General features: G+C 43.3%; 1 protein-coding gene across 1 annotated transcript in view; it reads right to left on the bottom strand.

Annotated features, from left to right (window-relative positions):
- The window catches only part of KRCC1 (lysine rich coiled-coil 1), a 34,783-nt gene extending 21,889 nt beyond the window's left edge, over positions 1-12,894 (bottom strand). The window contains exon 1 of the mRNA XM_054031002.1: positions 12,745-12,894. Within this exon, the coding sequence (XP_053886977.1) occupies positions 12,745-12,889 (145 nt within the window). The 5' untranslated portion in view covers positions 12,890-12,894. The remainder of the gene's footprint in view (positions 1-12,744) is intronic.
- Positions 12,895-14,983: the final 2,089 nt, after the last annotated feature.

Below are 14,983 nucleotides of genomic sequence, written 5' to 3'. Positions count from 1 at the left end.
CCTAATGTTTATTTTTATCTTTATAGAAAGCCCATTTCCACAGCAAGCAACTATCCATTATTTCCCACTTGAACCCATTATCCTTAGTTTGGGGTAGCATAATTATTAACCGCAGCTAAGTGTGGTATCACAAACAAATTATCATGTGAGAAACAAATTCAGATGAAGAGGAGAGACCCAATTGTACCTGAACAGATACATACTCAAATAAACCAATCATTCTTGGGAGCAGTCGCTCTTGTACATACACCAGCAGCACTGTGCCCAAAGCTATCAATGAGGTACACTAGATAATGGCAGATGGTCAGCCAGCAGAGCAAACAACACTCTTTGGGGGAACCTGCATAAGAGGTGTCTTAATTTTTCAAAATGATCAGTTAAAAAAAAAAAAAAAAAAGACATTTTCTACCTGATTGTAACACCAAGTACAGTATGGGGCCCAAATATAATCGGCACCTCTTTATAAGGCCATAATCAACACATTTTTATCATTTAAATTTGCTTTTACTTTTCCGCTGTCTGAAAATAGCATTCTTAAGTTGTAAAATAAACAATCTTTGTTCTTTTCGACTTCGTAAGCAAATATCCTGTTATGACTGCCTGAAATAAACAACCATTTAATTTACTTCCTTGTTCTATTTGTATTCATGTTCTTAAACTGCACCCAGTAGATTCAACATGAGCAGTGCAGGAGTCCTGTGTCTGTTAACTGCTCGAAAGCCAAAACTGGCAATACAAAGCACCTTTGGTGTAGATCCTAGTGGATTATAACAATTTAAAGGCAGCTTAAGCCACTTGACTGTAGCCCTTTGAGAGCGTTTAGAAAGAATGCAGAAGACTCTACTTTTTGAACCACTTTATATTAACCTTTAATCTGACATCGACTAGTGACGAGAAGTCGCGGGATCATAATGGAGAACATCAATTACCACCAGAATGGAGACACTTGATGAGGGTGGGAATGCAACATCCAAAAGAAGAGGAATTCACATTAATGTACTCATCGACTCAGCATTTATATATTGCGTTTCATCTACAGAACTCCCAATGCTTTTTGATTTAGCATTATCACCACCCCTATCATACAGGGAGGGGTAAGAGGTGCTTAAATTGGGCATCTCCACCACTTCCCCCCAAAAAACCCAAATGGATAGTTTTGAAAGTTTGGGCCCAGTTGAATAGCCTACTGCAGACTCACTGTCCAGCAACAGAGGTAAGAGACAAGGATTCAATTCTTGTTCTCAGCTACCCCACTGTAGGAGCATGGTTTGCTGCATTTGTTTTAGCCTTGTAACTATTTGTCTGTTCCTCCTTTGGCACAGTGCTTTGATACAGCAATTAAAGCAGTGACATATGCAGGCACTCAAAAAAGCACTTTATGAAATATTACTGTACTAATTTATTTTTGCTACATGCTAAAAGTTCAGACATCTTCTCTTAATTTTATTCTAACAAAAGTGTAGGGACAGATACTGGAGGTTAAGATTTAGAGAAAACTTTTGGAGATCCCCATGAAAATTCTGATTATGTCATTTAATAGGCATCTTCAAGATGTTTTAAAATTTCTCTTTGTACACAGTCTATTTCCACTCCCCTTCAGGCTATGTCTACGCTACCGTGGTAGGTCGTCCTACGCTATGCAACACCAGCTACGTTATTCACCTAGCTGGAGTCAATGTACCTTAAGGTCGCGTTACCGCGGGGTCTACACTGTGCAGGGGTGTACCTTACTCTTCTCGTTGGGGGTAGAGTACAGGGGTCGACTGGAGAGCGATCTGCAGTTGATTTGGCAAGTCTTTACTAGACCCGCTAAATCGACCGCCGGTGAATCGATCTCAGAGTGTCGATCTCTGCAGTAGAGTAGCGTAAGATTAAAGGTGGTAGGAGAGTATGTCGTTAAAACATTAGAAAAGTTGTATTCTAGACATGCTATAGTTTTGTGCAGAAGCTTTTTGATCAGAGTGTGAAGGAAAAGGAAGTGTGCTCAACCTCACTATTTCTAACAGCTCTTCTTCCCTGATTCTCAAGGATAACTTGCAAGAGTACAGAAATCTAGAAGAGTGCAAAGAAAAACTGTGGGCCAAATACAGCCCTTGGGCAAGAGAGGGCAACAGGGTTTCAGTTTGAAGGCACCCAATAAAACATGATAAAGTCAATTTCTGCTCTCAAATACCACAGAGACAGGTATAGTATTAAAAGTCAGGACTACAACATTAATATATATATGCATTGACTTCAACAAATACGGAGAGCAGATGTTGACCCCAAAAGTGATTTTCTTATTTCACAAGCATTTTTGCATGATTTTCTATTTGCTGCCTCATAGTAACTGCAAGAAGGAAAGGCAGAGGTTCTATTGTAGGAAATACTGGAAAACAAACTCTTTTGTAAGCAGTCTCTTTCTTGGTAATTGTTTTTGGGGAGGCAGAAGGGAAAGTAGTCTCAACCATACATAAAAACATGTTCACTAGAAGCGCTAGAAAAATCAAGCGATGTTTTCTTAACACCTTTCATCCCAAACTACAGGCACACAACACTACCGAAATATAGCCACCGCTGGGACACAATGGAGCACCAAACATGCACACAGCTGGTTAAAAGGGAACTCTTAAAGGCACATCAGGACAAATGCCCTATTCCTGTGAAAAGTGCCAAAGGTTTATTTTATTTATTTTTAAACAATGGAGAGCAGAGAGGACCTCAATTTTTAAGGTCTCATCCTGGTGACCAATTTGAAAGATGGCTGCAAGCTCAAGTGTGGAGTCAAAGAGAAAATGGTGTACCTCAGAGACAAGACAAAGCAGAACTAGATAGACGTGGGCTTCAGCAGCTGGCTGATGAAAGGATGTGCCCCCCATGAGGAAAAATCTGAAACTGTTCATTATTTAAGAAAATTGAAATATGTTTAGTCAGTGAAAGTTTTTCAAATCCCGAGAGATTATAAAAAAGTGGAATGTTACAACTGTACTTTGTTGCTTGGAAAAGCATAGCATAAAACTGAAATGGCTACACTTGAAATTTCAATACATTGCCTTCATTTTCGAAGCTATGAGATAATTTGGGTGAGATTTTCAAGAGACCTCAGCACTGGCCTGTCTGCTTCCACTGAATCAATGGTAAAGATTCAGTTGACTTCAATAGAAGCAGAGTTAGGCCAATGCAGAGTACTTCTGAAAAAATCCCATTCTATATTTTCAAAGCGAACCACAGAGAAATCTTTTGTGGTAGTTGCCTAGATAGGATGGTGCACAAAATTAGGCCCAATCCCACAAACACTTGCACGTGCTTGACTCCCAGGCATAGTCTCATTGACTTCAGTGGGACTACATGTGCAAGTTATGTACAAGCATTTGCAGGTTAAGGGCCTACAATCTGCTATATACTGATAAAACAGGAGTTCAGTGGGGATTGTTAGAACTGGTGCTGGCCAAGCCAGATCATAACATGGTTTGGTCTTGACTGCACAAACCCTGTTATAGCTCGTTGTGGCTTAAGCGAACAGGTCTTAGGCCCACCTTAATATACAGAGCAGTGAAAAGGTATTAAACTTGACTTAACATATAAAGGACAAGCTTTTGGCAAGACTTGTCCTAGACAGGGTGTGCATCAGTAAGCCTCTTGTCCCCCATACCCACCTTTGAAATGTTTCGAAGTGATGCACAACTTAGACACCAAAAGTTCAATATTGGATTTTAAAGAAAATGAAGATGAAAGCCCAATATATCAGCCATTGTCATCCCCCAAAATAAAGGCGTCTACTCTTACCCATGAAGTTATTCTGATTGACTCTGGCGTTTCCATTTCTCTTTCTCTATTTTCCTTAGTCTCATCATTTCAATCCATGTTCTTTTGTTTCCATTTCTCTGGCTCTTGCGCACACTGTTCCAAGTCACAGTGAGCTCTGCTCATTATATTCCATCAAACCAATGACATCCTGATCAGTGCATTACAGCTGAAGCAAATTGAAACGAACAAGATTTTTTAAAAAAGTTGGCACAGCAATGGAATGTCTAGGTCTTGTCAGCATCAAGTCACTTTCACTGTAACACACTGCTCAGGATTGCAGGGATCACACATTGTCTCTTGGATATCTGCCGAGCAAGGAGTTATGCATTGTTTCTGGAAAAGGGGACATACAGCATGGTTTGTCCCAGCAAGAATTAACAACTTCTTAAAGAAACAATGAACTCTAAACGTTATATCCTAGTATTGCACATGAGGCTGCCGAAAGCAGCCTCAAAAAATCAACAGCACAAATAAGTTTTTAAAAAAACTGCAGGATAATAGACCATGTTACTTCTCTTGCTGAAAGTGTCACTTTATTTTCTTTGGATGGCAGAACCATTTTGTTTTGTGGTTCTCATATCCTAAGAAGGTATGACAATACTAAAAAAGAAACATGGAGTATCTCCTGTTGATATCAAACATTCAACAAAGATGAAAGTCAATGTGCACACTGTTAGATATAGTTTTCTGCTCTTCTGCATGTAAGAATTCCTATAAGATGATGGATATTGTATTCACTAGCATTTGAAATAATATTTCTAAAGGACTCATTATACTCAGCGCTCCTTGAAGACTGGCTTGTAGAGCACTGTGTAACAGCTCTCATTTTATGCCCATTACATGTTTTGGTGGGAGGACGGAAGATGAATTGTTCAGAGCAAAGACATTAATATACTGACTTAAGTCACACATTGTCTCTCTGTAGAGGGGTCATGGCTGTGATCCCAAAAAAGGTAAGTTGTTTAGAGCTCATATTGTTTTGTTTAATTAGCAACAAAACAGTATAAGCTCGAATCCTTAAAATGCCATGAAAGACCTCAGGCTTAGGCTGTGGAAGGACAGATGCCAGAATAGGTCCCCAAAGCTAAAAACTGCTGTTAATTTAAAAATATATACATATGAAGAACCCTTTTCCTATACAATTTAAATTGTGCCAGCACAAGTGACATTCATACCTACAGTTGTATAAGTTTACTTTTACATGGCTTTTAATTAGAGCTGTCGATTAATCATAGTTAACTCATGCGATTATCCCAAAAAAATTAATTGGGATTAAAAATATTAATCATAATTAATCTCAGTTTTAATTGCACTGTTAAGCAATAGAATACCAATTGAAATATATTAAATATTTTGGATGTTTTTCTACATTTTGATATATATTGTATTGTGTTGTAATTGAAATCAAAGTGTATATTATTTTTGATTCTAAATATTTGCACTGTAAAAATGATAAACAAAAGAAATAGTATTTTTCAATATACCTCATACAAGTACTGTAGTGCAATCTTTGTCGTGAAAATGCAATTTAGAAATGTAGATTTTTTTGTTACATAACTCCACTCAAAAACAAAACAATGTAAAACTTCAGAGCCTACAAGTCCACTCAGTCCCATGTCTTGTTCAGCCAATTGCTAAGACAAACAAGTTTCTTTACATTTACAGGCGATAATGCTGCCCTCTTCTTATTTACAATGTCACCAGAAAGTGAGAACAGGCATTTGCATAGCATTTTTGTAGCTGGCATTGCAAGGTATTTATATGCAAGATATGCTAAACATTCATATGCCCCTTCATGCTTCGGCCACCATTCCAGAGGACATGCTTCCATGCTGATGATGCTTGTTACAAAATTAATGTGTTAATTAAATTTGTGATTGAACTCCTTGGGGGAGAATTGTATGTGCCCTGCTCTGTCTTACCTGCATTCTGCCATATATTTCATGTTATAGCAGTCTCAGTTGAGGACCCAGCACATGTTGTTCATTTTAAGAACTTTCAAAACACAAAGAAGGTACCAATCTGAGATTTCTAAAGATAGCTACAGCACTCGACCCAAGGTTTAAGAATCCGAAGTACCTTCCAAAATCTGAGAGGGACAAGGTGTGGAGCATGCTTTCAGAAGTCTTAAAAGAGCAATACTCTGATGCAGAAACTACAGAACCTGAACCACCAAAAAAGAAAATCAATTTTCTGCTGGTGACATCTGACTCAGGTAATGAAAATGAACATGTGCTGGTCCGCATTGCTTTGGATTGTTATTGAGCAGAACTTGTCATCAGCATGTACTCATGTACCCTGGAATGGTGGTTGAAGCATGAAGGGCCATATGAATCTTTAGTGCATCTGGCACATAAATCTCTTGTGACGCCAGCTACAACAGTGCCACGTGAACGCCTGTTCTCACTTTCAAATGACATTGTAAATAAGAAAAGGGCAGCATTATCGCCTGCAAAAGTAAACAAACTTGTTTGTCTGAGCAATTGGCTGAACAAGAAGTAGGACTGAGTGGACTTGCAGACTCTAAAATTTAACCTTTTATTTTGAATGCAGTTTTTTAGTACATAATTCTACATTTGTAAGTTCAACTTTCATGACAAAGAGATTGCACTACAGTACTTGTATTAGGTGAACTGAAATATACTATTTCTTTTATCAGGGGGTAGCCATGTTTGCCTGTATCTACAAAAACAACAAGGAGTCCAGTGGCACCTTAAAGACTAACAGATTTATTTGGGCATAAGCTTTCGTGGGTAAAAACCTCACTTCTTCGGATGCATAGAGTGCATATTTCTTTTGTTTTTTTACAGTGCAAATATTTGTAATCAAGTGAGCACTGTACACTTTGTATTCTGTGTTATAATTAAAATCAATATATTTGAACATGTAGAAAACACCCAAAAATATTTAAATAAATGGTATTCTATTATTAACAGTACGATTAATTTTTTTAATCGCTTGACAGCCCTATTAACATTCTCCCTTTAGGCTAGTTCATGTCCAAACACATGACTAGCAGCCCCTACTATATATGCTGACAAGAACAGATAGCTTTCATGAATCTAGTTCTTATTGTTACCCATACCAGCTAACAGAGATATTTTAATGGTGTGAGAATGTATTGTTTGCAAAATTAACATTTTAAAGGGACATTAGTGAATGGAGGGCCCTTAAACACTCTACTCCCTAGTTCATATGAACTAGAAGAAGTATGTAAGTAAGTACCAGAGAAGTAACCTCTAGCACAGGGGTGGGCAACCTTTCAGAAGTGGTGTGCCGAGTCTTCATTTATTCACTCTAATTTAAGGTTTTGCATGCCTGTAATACATTTTAATGTTTTTAGAAGGTCTCTTTGTATAAGTCTATAATATATAACTAAACTATTGTTGTATATAAATTAAAATGCACAGCCCCCCGGATCGGTGGCCAGGACCCGGGCAGTGAGAGTGCCACTGAAAATCAGCTCGCGTGCCACCTTTGGCACACGTGCCATAGGTTGCCTACCCCTGCTCTAGCATTTTTAAAATACTTCTTCTGGTAGCTGGTGCAGAAGGCTATTGGAAATGAGGAATACCTTCAATACATAGTTTCACCCCGAGACCTTTGGTGCTAATGAGTTTATAAAATGCCAAGTTTCAATTGAAGGCATTTGCGGTTACCCAAAAAACAAAACCAAAAACCCAACCCCACAAACATGAGAAAACAGGACTTTGTACCACTTTCCCCAAACATATTCATCTGAAGAATGTAAATGCTCATCTTCAAGAATTTGATTGTTTAAAAGGGCTTAGTGTCAGTTTGCCACCCATACTTAAGCAGTTTTATTACTCATAAGGAATCATTTTGTCACTATTATTTCTGTTCATCACTGCAGCAGACCTGTACTAATTTGCACTAGCGATGGGGTGATCTATTCTTAATTTAATCACTAATGCAAGTTTCAGAAATTTAATAAAACAATTATACACCACTAACTGTACTTGGTTAATTTAGACTTTAGTTCCATTTTAATTTGTAGTACTCCATGTCCTAGCAAGTATTTTGTAGATAAATACATAAATGAAGCCTAACATGGCAGGCTTATTTACTATCTCTGCTATTGAACCTCTGGCAAGATGAGGTAGTAATGTGTGTGTTTAGCTACATGTTAGTAGGTGTGATTAGCTACATATTACCACACATGATGCTTTCTACAGGAGAATTTCTCTACGATCAAATGGTAAGAGGTGGTGAAAATTTTTTTTTTACTGTTCTCTCACCCTAAGCCACAACCTCAAGATTAAGCTTCAGGACTCTATTTCACAGGTCTGATGTACAAAATTTGGTTCATATTTGTTGTTGAGATTTAAAGAAAATTCCAGAAGATTTCGGACAGTGACCTGCACTGCTTGACGAACTCTCTACAGCTGGCAGGTAGTCTCCCTTCTGTAATTTTTAAGAACTCAGGGTCAAGTACTTTGGCTCTATTTACATATCATATGTGTTCTTCAGTGCTGCTTCATGAAAGGACAGCATCTTTCCACTTATAGCAAAACATATGCAAGTCAGCCTCCCATTCACATCTTGTCTGTTATGAGTTTCTCCCTTAGGTTTTAAATGCTACTTGCTTTTAGACACTGTCATGGTGGGAAATATTTTATTTCACAGGGGAACTGCACTGCCACATTTCTGCTATTTTCTTAATCTTAGTAAGATTTTTTTCCTCCCCCATGTGCAGTAATGGATATCATAGCATGTATGAGAAAATTGTCTACAGGGAGGCAAATGCACCGGGTGCATCAGGATCAGTATGTAGATCTCACTGCAAGATAGATTAGGCATCACCAAAAAGTATATAAAATATAGATATGAGTCTCGAACTGTGAGAATTTGAATGAGTGAGATTTTAAATGTCTCACTGAAACATACAGCAAAATCCAACCTCACAAAGGAGAGACTTCAAACTCTGGCTTAAAATGCATCACAGAGAAGAGAGAGTCACCCTTACCCCAATGAATGAGACTTGGCAGGCTTGACAGGGTATATATTTACGTACACACTAGCTGCACTACAGGTTTGCGATGCTCCAGAGTCAAAACGCATACCTGTTGCCAAGACGTGCTCACATGGAAAGGAGGGAGACTCCCAGGTTAAAGGAATGGATTTCAAAGCGGTGTTTGAAATTTCTCTCTCCTGTGACACAGGGTTTTGCTGTGCGTGTTTCACTGAGATTTAAAATCTCACGCATTATTTTCTGAAATCTCCCTCATTTAAATTCTCGCAGCCCAAGAGGCCTGGTAAACCGTGGTTAGGTGTAGTTACTGTCTCCTCACAGGAGGGTCTGAGAGCCCCCAGCCCTTCAGCCTCTGCTTTGCAACTACACCATAGCTCTAGCTACTACTCCCACGGCTGTCCCCTCTAACACCTATCCCCAACTAGCCTCTTCTCTCCAGCCCCCACACCTTCCCTTTAACACTCCCCACCAGCCTCTCCCCTCTACTACCACCACCACTCCCTCTTCCAACACCTCCCACCCCCAGCCAGACTCTTCCTCCCCACAACACTCCATACCTCCCCTCCCTCTTTCCACCCCACCCCTCTCCCACCCAAAAACTAACAGCAACTTTTTTTTTTTTTTTTTTTTTTTTAAAGTATATCAGAAGCAGGAAGTCTGCCAATAAATCAGTAGGGCCACTGGACGATCAAGGTGCTGAAGGAGCACTCCAGGAAGACAAGGCTGTTGTGGAGAAGCCAAATGAATTCTTTGCATCGGTCTTCACTGCAGAGGATGTGAGGGAGATTCCCACACCTGAGCCATTCCTTTTAGGTGACAAATCTGATTAATTGTCCCAGATTGAGAGGTCAATAAGGTAGGTTTTGGAACAAATTGGTAAATTAAACAGTAATAAATCACCAGCATCAGATGGGATTCACTCAAGAGTTCTGAAGGAACTCAAATATGAATTTGCAGAACCATTAACTGCAGCATATAACATTGCTTAAATCAGCCGCTGTATCAGATGACTGGTGGATAGCTAATGTGATGTTGATTTAAAAAAAAAAAAAAAAAAAAAGAGAGGACGACTTCAGGGGTGATCCTGGCAATTACAGGCCAATAAGCCTAATTTCAATACCAGGCAAATTGGCTGAAACTACTATAAAGAACAGAATTATCAGACACACAGATGAACACAATATGTTGGGAAAAAGAGTCAATACAGATTTTATAAAGGGAAATTATGCCTCTCTAATCTACTAGAATTCTCTGAGGGTGTCAACAAACAAGTGGACAAGGGTTAGCTAGTGGATATAGTGTACCTGGACATTCAGAAAACTTTTGACAAGGTCGCTCACAAGATTCTTAAGCAAAATAATTAGTCATGGGATAAGAGGGAAGGTCCTCTCACGGCTCAGTAACTGGTTAAAAGATAGGAAACAAAGGATAGGAATAAATAGTCAGTTTTCACAGTGGAGAGAGTAAATAGCAGGGGCCCCCAAAGATTTGTATTGGGACCAGTGCTGTTAAACATATCCACAAATGATTTGGGAAAAGAGGTAAACAGTGATATGGCAAACTCTGTACATGATACAAAATTATTGAAGATAGTGAGTCCAAAACAGACTGAAGTGTTACAAAAGGATCTCACTAAACTGGGTGACTGGACAACAAAATGGCAGATGAAAATCAATGCTGACGAATGCAAAGTAATGCACCTTGGAAAACATAATCCCAACTATCCTTACAAAATGATGGGGTCTAAATTAGCTGTTACCACTCACAAAAGAGATCTTGGAGTCATTGTAGATAGTCCTCTGAAAACATCTGTTCAACGTGCAACAGCAGTCAAAAGAGCTAACAGAATACTAGGTGCCGACTCTGTGGGTGCTCCATGACTGAGCACCCAGGGAGAAAAGTTAGCAGGTGCTCAGCACGCACCAGCAGCCAAGCTCCCCATTCTCTCCCCAGTGCCTGTTCCCTGCCGGCAGCCCCACTGATCACTCCTCCCCCACCCTCCCAGTGCCTCCCGCCTGGCACAAACAGCTGTTTTGCAGTGTGCAGGTCGGCTCTGGGAGGGCAGGGGAGGAGTGGGGATGGGGCGCACTCGAGGGAGGGGGTGGAAAGAGGCAGGGCGGAGGCAGACCAGAGGGGGATAGAGGTGTGGCAGGGACTTGGGGACAGGGGTGGAGTGAGGACAGGGTCTGGAGTGGAGGGGGCAGGGGGTCGAGCACCCCCCCGGGTAGAGGGGATGTCGGCACGTATGAACAGAATGTTAGAAACCCTTAGGAAAGAGAAATAATATCACAGAAAATATCATAATGCCACTACGTAAATGCATGCTATGCCCGCACCTTGAATACTGCAGGCAGTACTGGTCATCCCATCTCAAAAAAGATATAACTTAGAGAATTTTTCACTTGACCAGAGCTCAAAGAGCCGGGAAGCGATTGGAAGTAGTACAGAGGAGGGCAACAAAAATGATGAGGGGTATGGAACCGCTTCCATATGAGGTTAAAAAGACTGGGACTGTTCAGCTTAGAAAAGAGACTACTAAAGGGAGGACATGACAGCAGTCTATAAAATCATGACTGGTGTGGAGAAAGTGAATAAGGAAGTGTTATTTACTCCTTCACATAACACAAGAACCAAGGGTCACCCAATGAAGTTAACAGGCAGCCTGTTTAAAACAAATATAAGGAAGTACTTCTTCATAAAACACACAGCTAACTTGTGGAACTCATCACCACAGCATATTGTGAAAGCCAGAACGACAACTGGATTAAAAAAAGATTTAGATAAGTTGATGAAAGATAGGCCCGTGAATGGGTTTTAGCTAAGATGGTCAGAGGGACACAACCCCCTACTTTGGGTGTCCCTAGCCTCTGACTGACAAAAGCTGGGACTGGACAACAGGGGCTGGATCACTGTAAATTGCCCTGTTCTATTCACTCCTTCTGAAGCATCTGGAACCAGGATGACAGGATACGGCCAGACAGACCATTGGCGTGACCCTGTGTGGCTGTTCTTATGTTCAACCGCCCCTGCGCCAGCCTCCCCTTGAACACCTCCTGCCTTTCCCTTTCCTCTGTCAGCCCCTTCCCGAGCCCAACCCCCCCACCCTTTTATTATTGCTAGTCTCATGTTTTGTATCACTGCAGTATCCAGGAGGGTCAGCCCCACAGACTCCCCCAAGTGTAGTCCCCATCGCCCTTGTGGCCCCAGTGCAGCCCCCCATCTCCCCATAGACTCCCTCCCCCAGTGCAGCCCCCCATCTCCCCATAGACTCCCTCCCCCAGTGCAGCCCCCCATCTCCCCATAGACTCCCTCCCCCAGTGCAGCCCCCCATCTCCCCATAGACTCCCTCCCCAGTGCAGCCCCCATTTCCCATAGACTCCCTCCCCAGTGCAGCCCCCATTTCCCCATAGACTCCCTCCCCTAGTGCAGCCCCCATTTCCCCATAGACTCCCTCCCCTAGTGCAGCCCCCATTTCCCCATAGACTCCCTCCCCTAGTGCAGCCCCCATTTCCCCATAGACTCCCTCCCCAGTGCAGCCCCCATTTCCCCATAGACTCCCCCCCAGTGCAGCCCCCCCCTCTCCCCATAGACTCCCCCCCAGTGCAGCCCCCCCCCCCATCGCCCCTGTGGCTCCCCCAGCGCAGCCCCCATTTCCCCATAGACTCCCCCCAGTGCAGCCCCCCATTTCCCCATAGACTCCCTCCCCCAGTGCAGCCCCCCTCTCCCCATAGACTCCCCCCAGTGCAGCCCCCCCCATCTCCCCTGTGGCTCCCCCAGTGCAGCCTCCGCCCTCTCGCTTTCACACGTACGGGCCCTATCACGCCTCAGCCCCAGGCCCGCCCCGGGCCCGGCTCCCCGGCCTCGCTCTGCCTAGTCGGGCTGCTCCCCGCCAGGCTCCGGCTCCGGCCCCGCCCTATGGGGAGCGGGGGAGGGGCGCCCGGCCGGCCCCTCACTCACTCACTCACCTTCTCTCTGGACAGTGGGCACGGGGCGCGGGGCCCTATCCCTACCCCCCGCCTCCCCCCCCACGGGGGCCGCCGCCATGGGGGAGCCCGTGGGGCGGGCGCTCCCCGCTAGCGGCGCAGGGATGGCGGCGCCCCGCCCGGCCATCTTACAGCGAGCGCGCCTGCGCCAAGCCGAGAGACCAGCCGGCGGGCGGGGCCTCGAGCTCACGCGGCTTCCCGGCCGGGCCACCTTAAAAAAAACAAACCTCCGCCAGCGCCCAGCCGCCTTAACGAGAGCCGGGTCCGCCTCCCCCCGCAACAGAGCCTGGGCCCCTCAAGGGGAACCTGGTCCACCTTAACTAGCGCTCAACTCCCCTTCAAGGGGAACCTGGTCCACCTTAACTAGCGCTCAGCTCCCCCTCAAGGGAACCTGGTCCACCTTAACTAGCGCTCAACTCCCCTTCAAGGGGAACCTGGTCCACCTTAACTAGCGCTCAGCTCCCCCTCAAGGGAACCTGGTCCACCTTAACTAGCGCTCAGCTCCCCTTAAGGGGGACCAGGGCACCTCAACTGGCGCCCTGTTCCCTTCAAAGGACTAGTCCTCCTTAAATACTGGAGCACATGAAAATTACAGGTGCCATCCCGTAATAGCCCGTCTCCAGTTGCCCTTTGGCTCCAGGGATGGCAGGTCCCAGCATGCCATGCAGCTGCTCCATCCTGCAGACCGTGTAACCAGGCCACTGGGATCCAGGTCACGCTCTGGGTACCAGCACCTGCACCGCCTTGGGCATCAGGGCTGTGTTAACAGATGAGAGTGTTGCTGTGGAGCTCTGTGGCCAACCGCAGGGGATCACACGTTGCCTGTGTCTGCTCTGTGAGGTCTTAGGTTGTCTCTTGGTGACATGGATGGCCTCCAAGACTCTCCATCCATCTCACCTCTTGATAGGTGCATAACAGAGCTGCAGTATTGCAACCCCCAAGTGTTCAAATATCATGAGCTCCACCGGCATGCCAGGTTGCACTGCCATTGACTGAAACAGGCCATCAGGCTCATCCGGCAGTGAGCGCTCTGGAAGATGAAGGAAATTAAAAATTGCTTCAGATTAAATTATGTTCAAGATGAGGTCTGTACTAGAGATGGGCCTGACCTACAAAATGGAGACCTATGCTTGGGTCTGGATTTTGAACACTACAAAGGTCAAGGGGAGGGGTAGGCAACCTATGGCACGGATGCCGAAGGCGGCACGCGAGCTGATTTTCAGTGGCACTCACACTGTCTGGGTCCTGGCCACCGGGCCAGAGGGCTCTGCATTTTAATTTAATTTTAAATGAAGCTTCTTAAACATTTATAAAAACGTATTTACTTTACATACAACAATAATTTAGTTATATATTATAAACTTATAGAAAGAGACCTTCTAAAAACGTTAAAATGTATTACTGGCACGCGAAAGCTTAAATTAGAGTGAATAAATGAAGACTCGGCACATCACTTCTGAAAGGTTGCCAACCCCTGGTCAAAGGTTTTGGCTGGGTTCCTGACAGAGGTGGGTGGTCAACCTCAAATGTGGATCTGGATACAGATTTGGATTCCTCACTGCCAGCCTGTCCACTTTCCTCTCGGTCACAGTGGTTCTCAAACTTTTGCATTGGTGACCCCTTTCGCGCAGCAAACCTCTAAGTGCAAACTGTCCTTATAAATTAAAAACACAATTTTTAATTTTTAGCGCTATTATAAATGTTGGAGGCAAAGTGTGGTTTGGGGGTGGAGGCTGATGGCTTTTGACCCCTCACGGAATAACCTTGTGACCCCCTGCAGGGTCACGACCCATCAGTTTGAGAACCCCAGTCTAGGACCTGTTGCCTCCATGAGATTCACAGAGTTTCAGGGCTGTTGTAATGAGGCCCCTGAGATTTTTCTTTGCCATTTGCTCGCTCATAATTAGAGGATCAAATTCCATAATTAATGATAAGTTAATTATAAATTGTATGAGCCACTTAAACATTTGAGGATTCAGCTGTTGTGTTGGTGAGCTACTAGCATGTATTTGATGAAATTATGGACAGCAGATGGTGCTATTTGTTTTATTGATATAAGGGCAAGAAATAAAGGAAATTTTCCATCAGAAAATGCCAATTAGTTGAAAGCAAAATGTTTCAGTGGAAACATGGTGATTTTGCCAAAAGTTCATTTAGAAAGAAAAATTGAAATAAAGCATTTCAAATCTTCCATTTCAACCTTTTAGTAATGGAATGTTTT

Source organism: Malaclemys terrapin, chromosome 5, assembly GCF_027887155.1.
Source record: "Malaclemys terrapin pileata isolate rMalTer1 chromosome 5, rMalTer1.hap1, whole genome shotgun sequence".
NCBI lineage: Eukaryota > Metazoa > Chordata > Testudines > Emydidae > Malaclemys > Malaclemys terrapin.
This window is presented reverse-complemented; position numbering and strand designations above follow the sequence as displayed.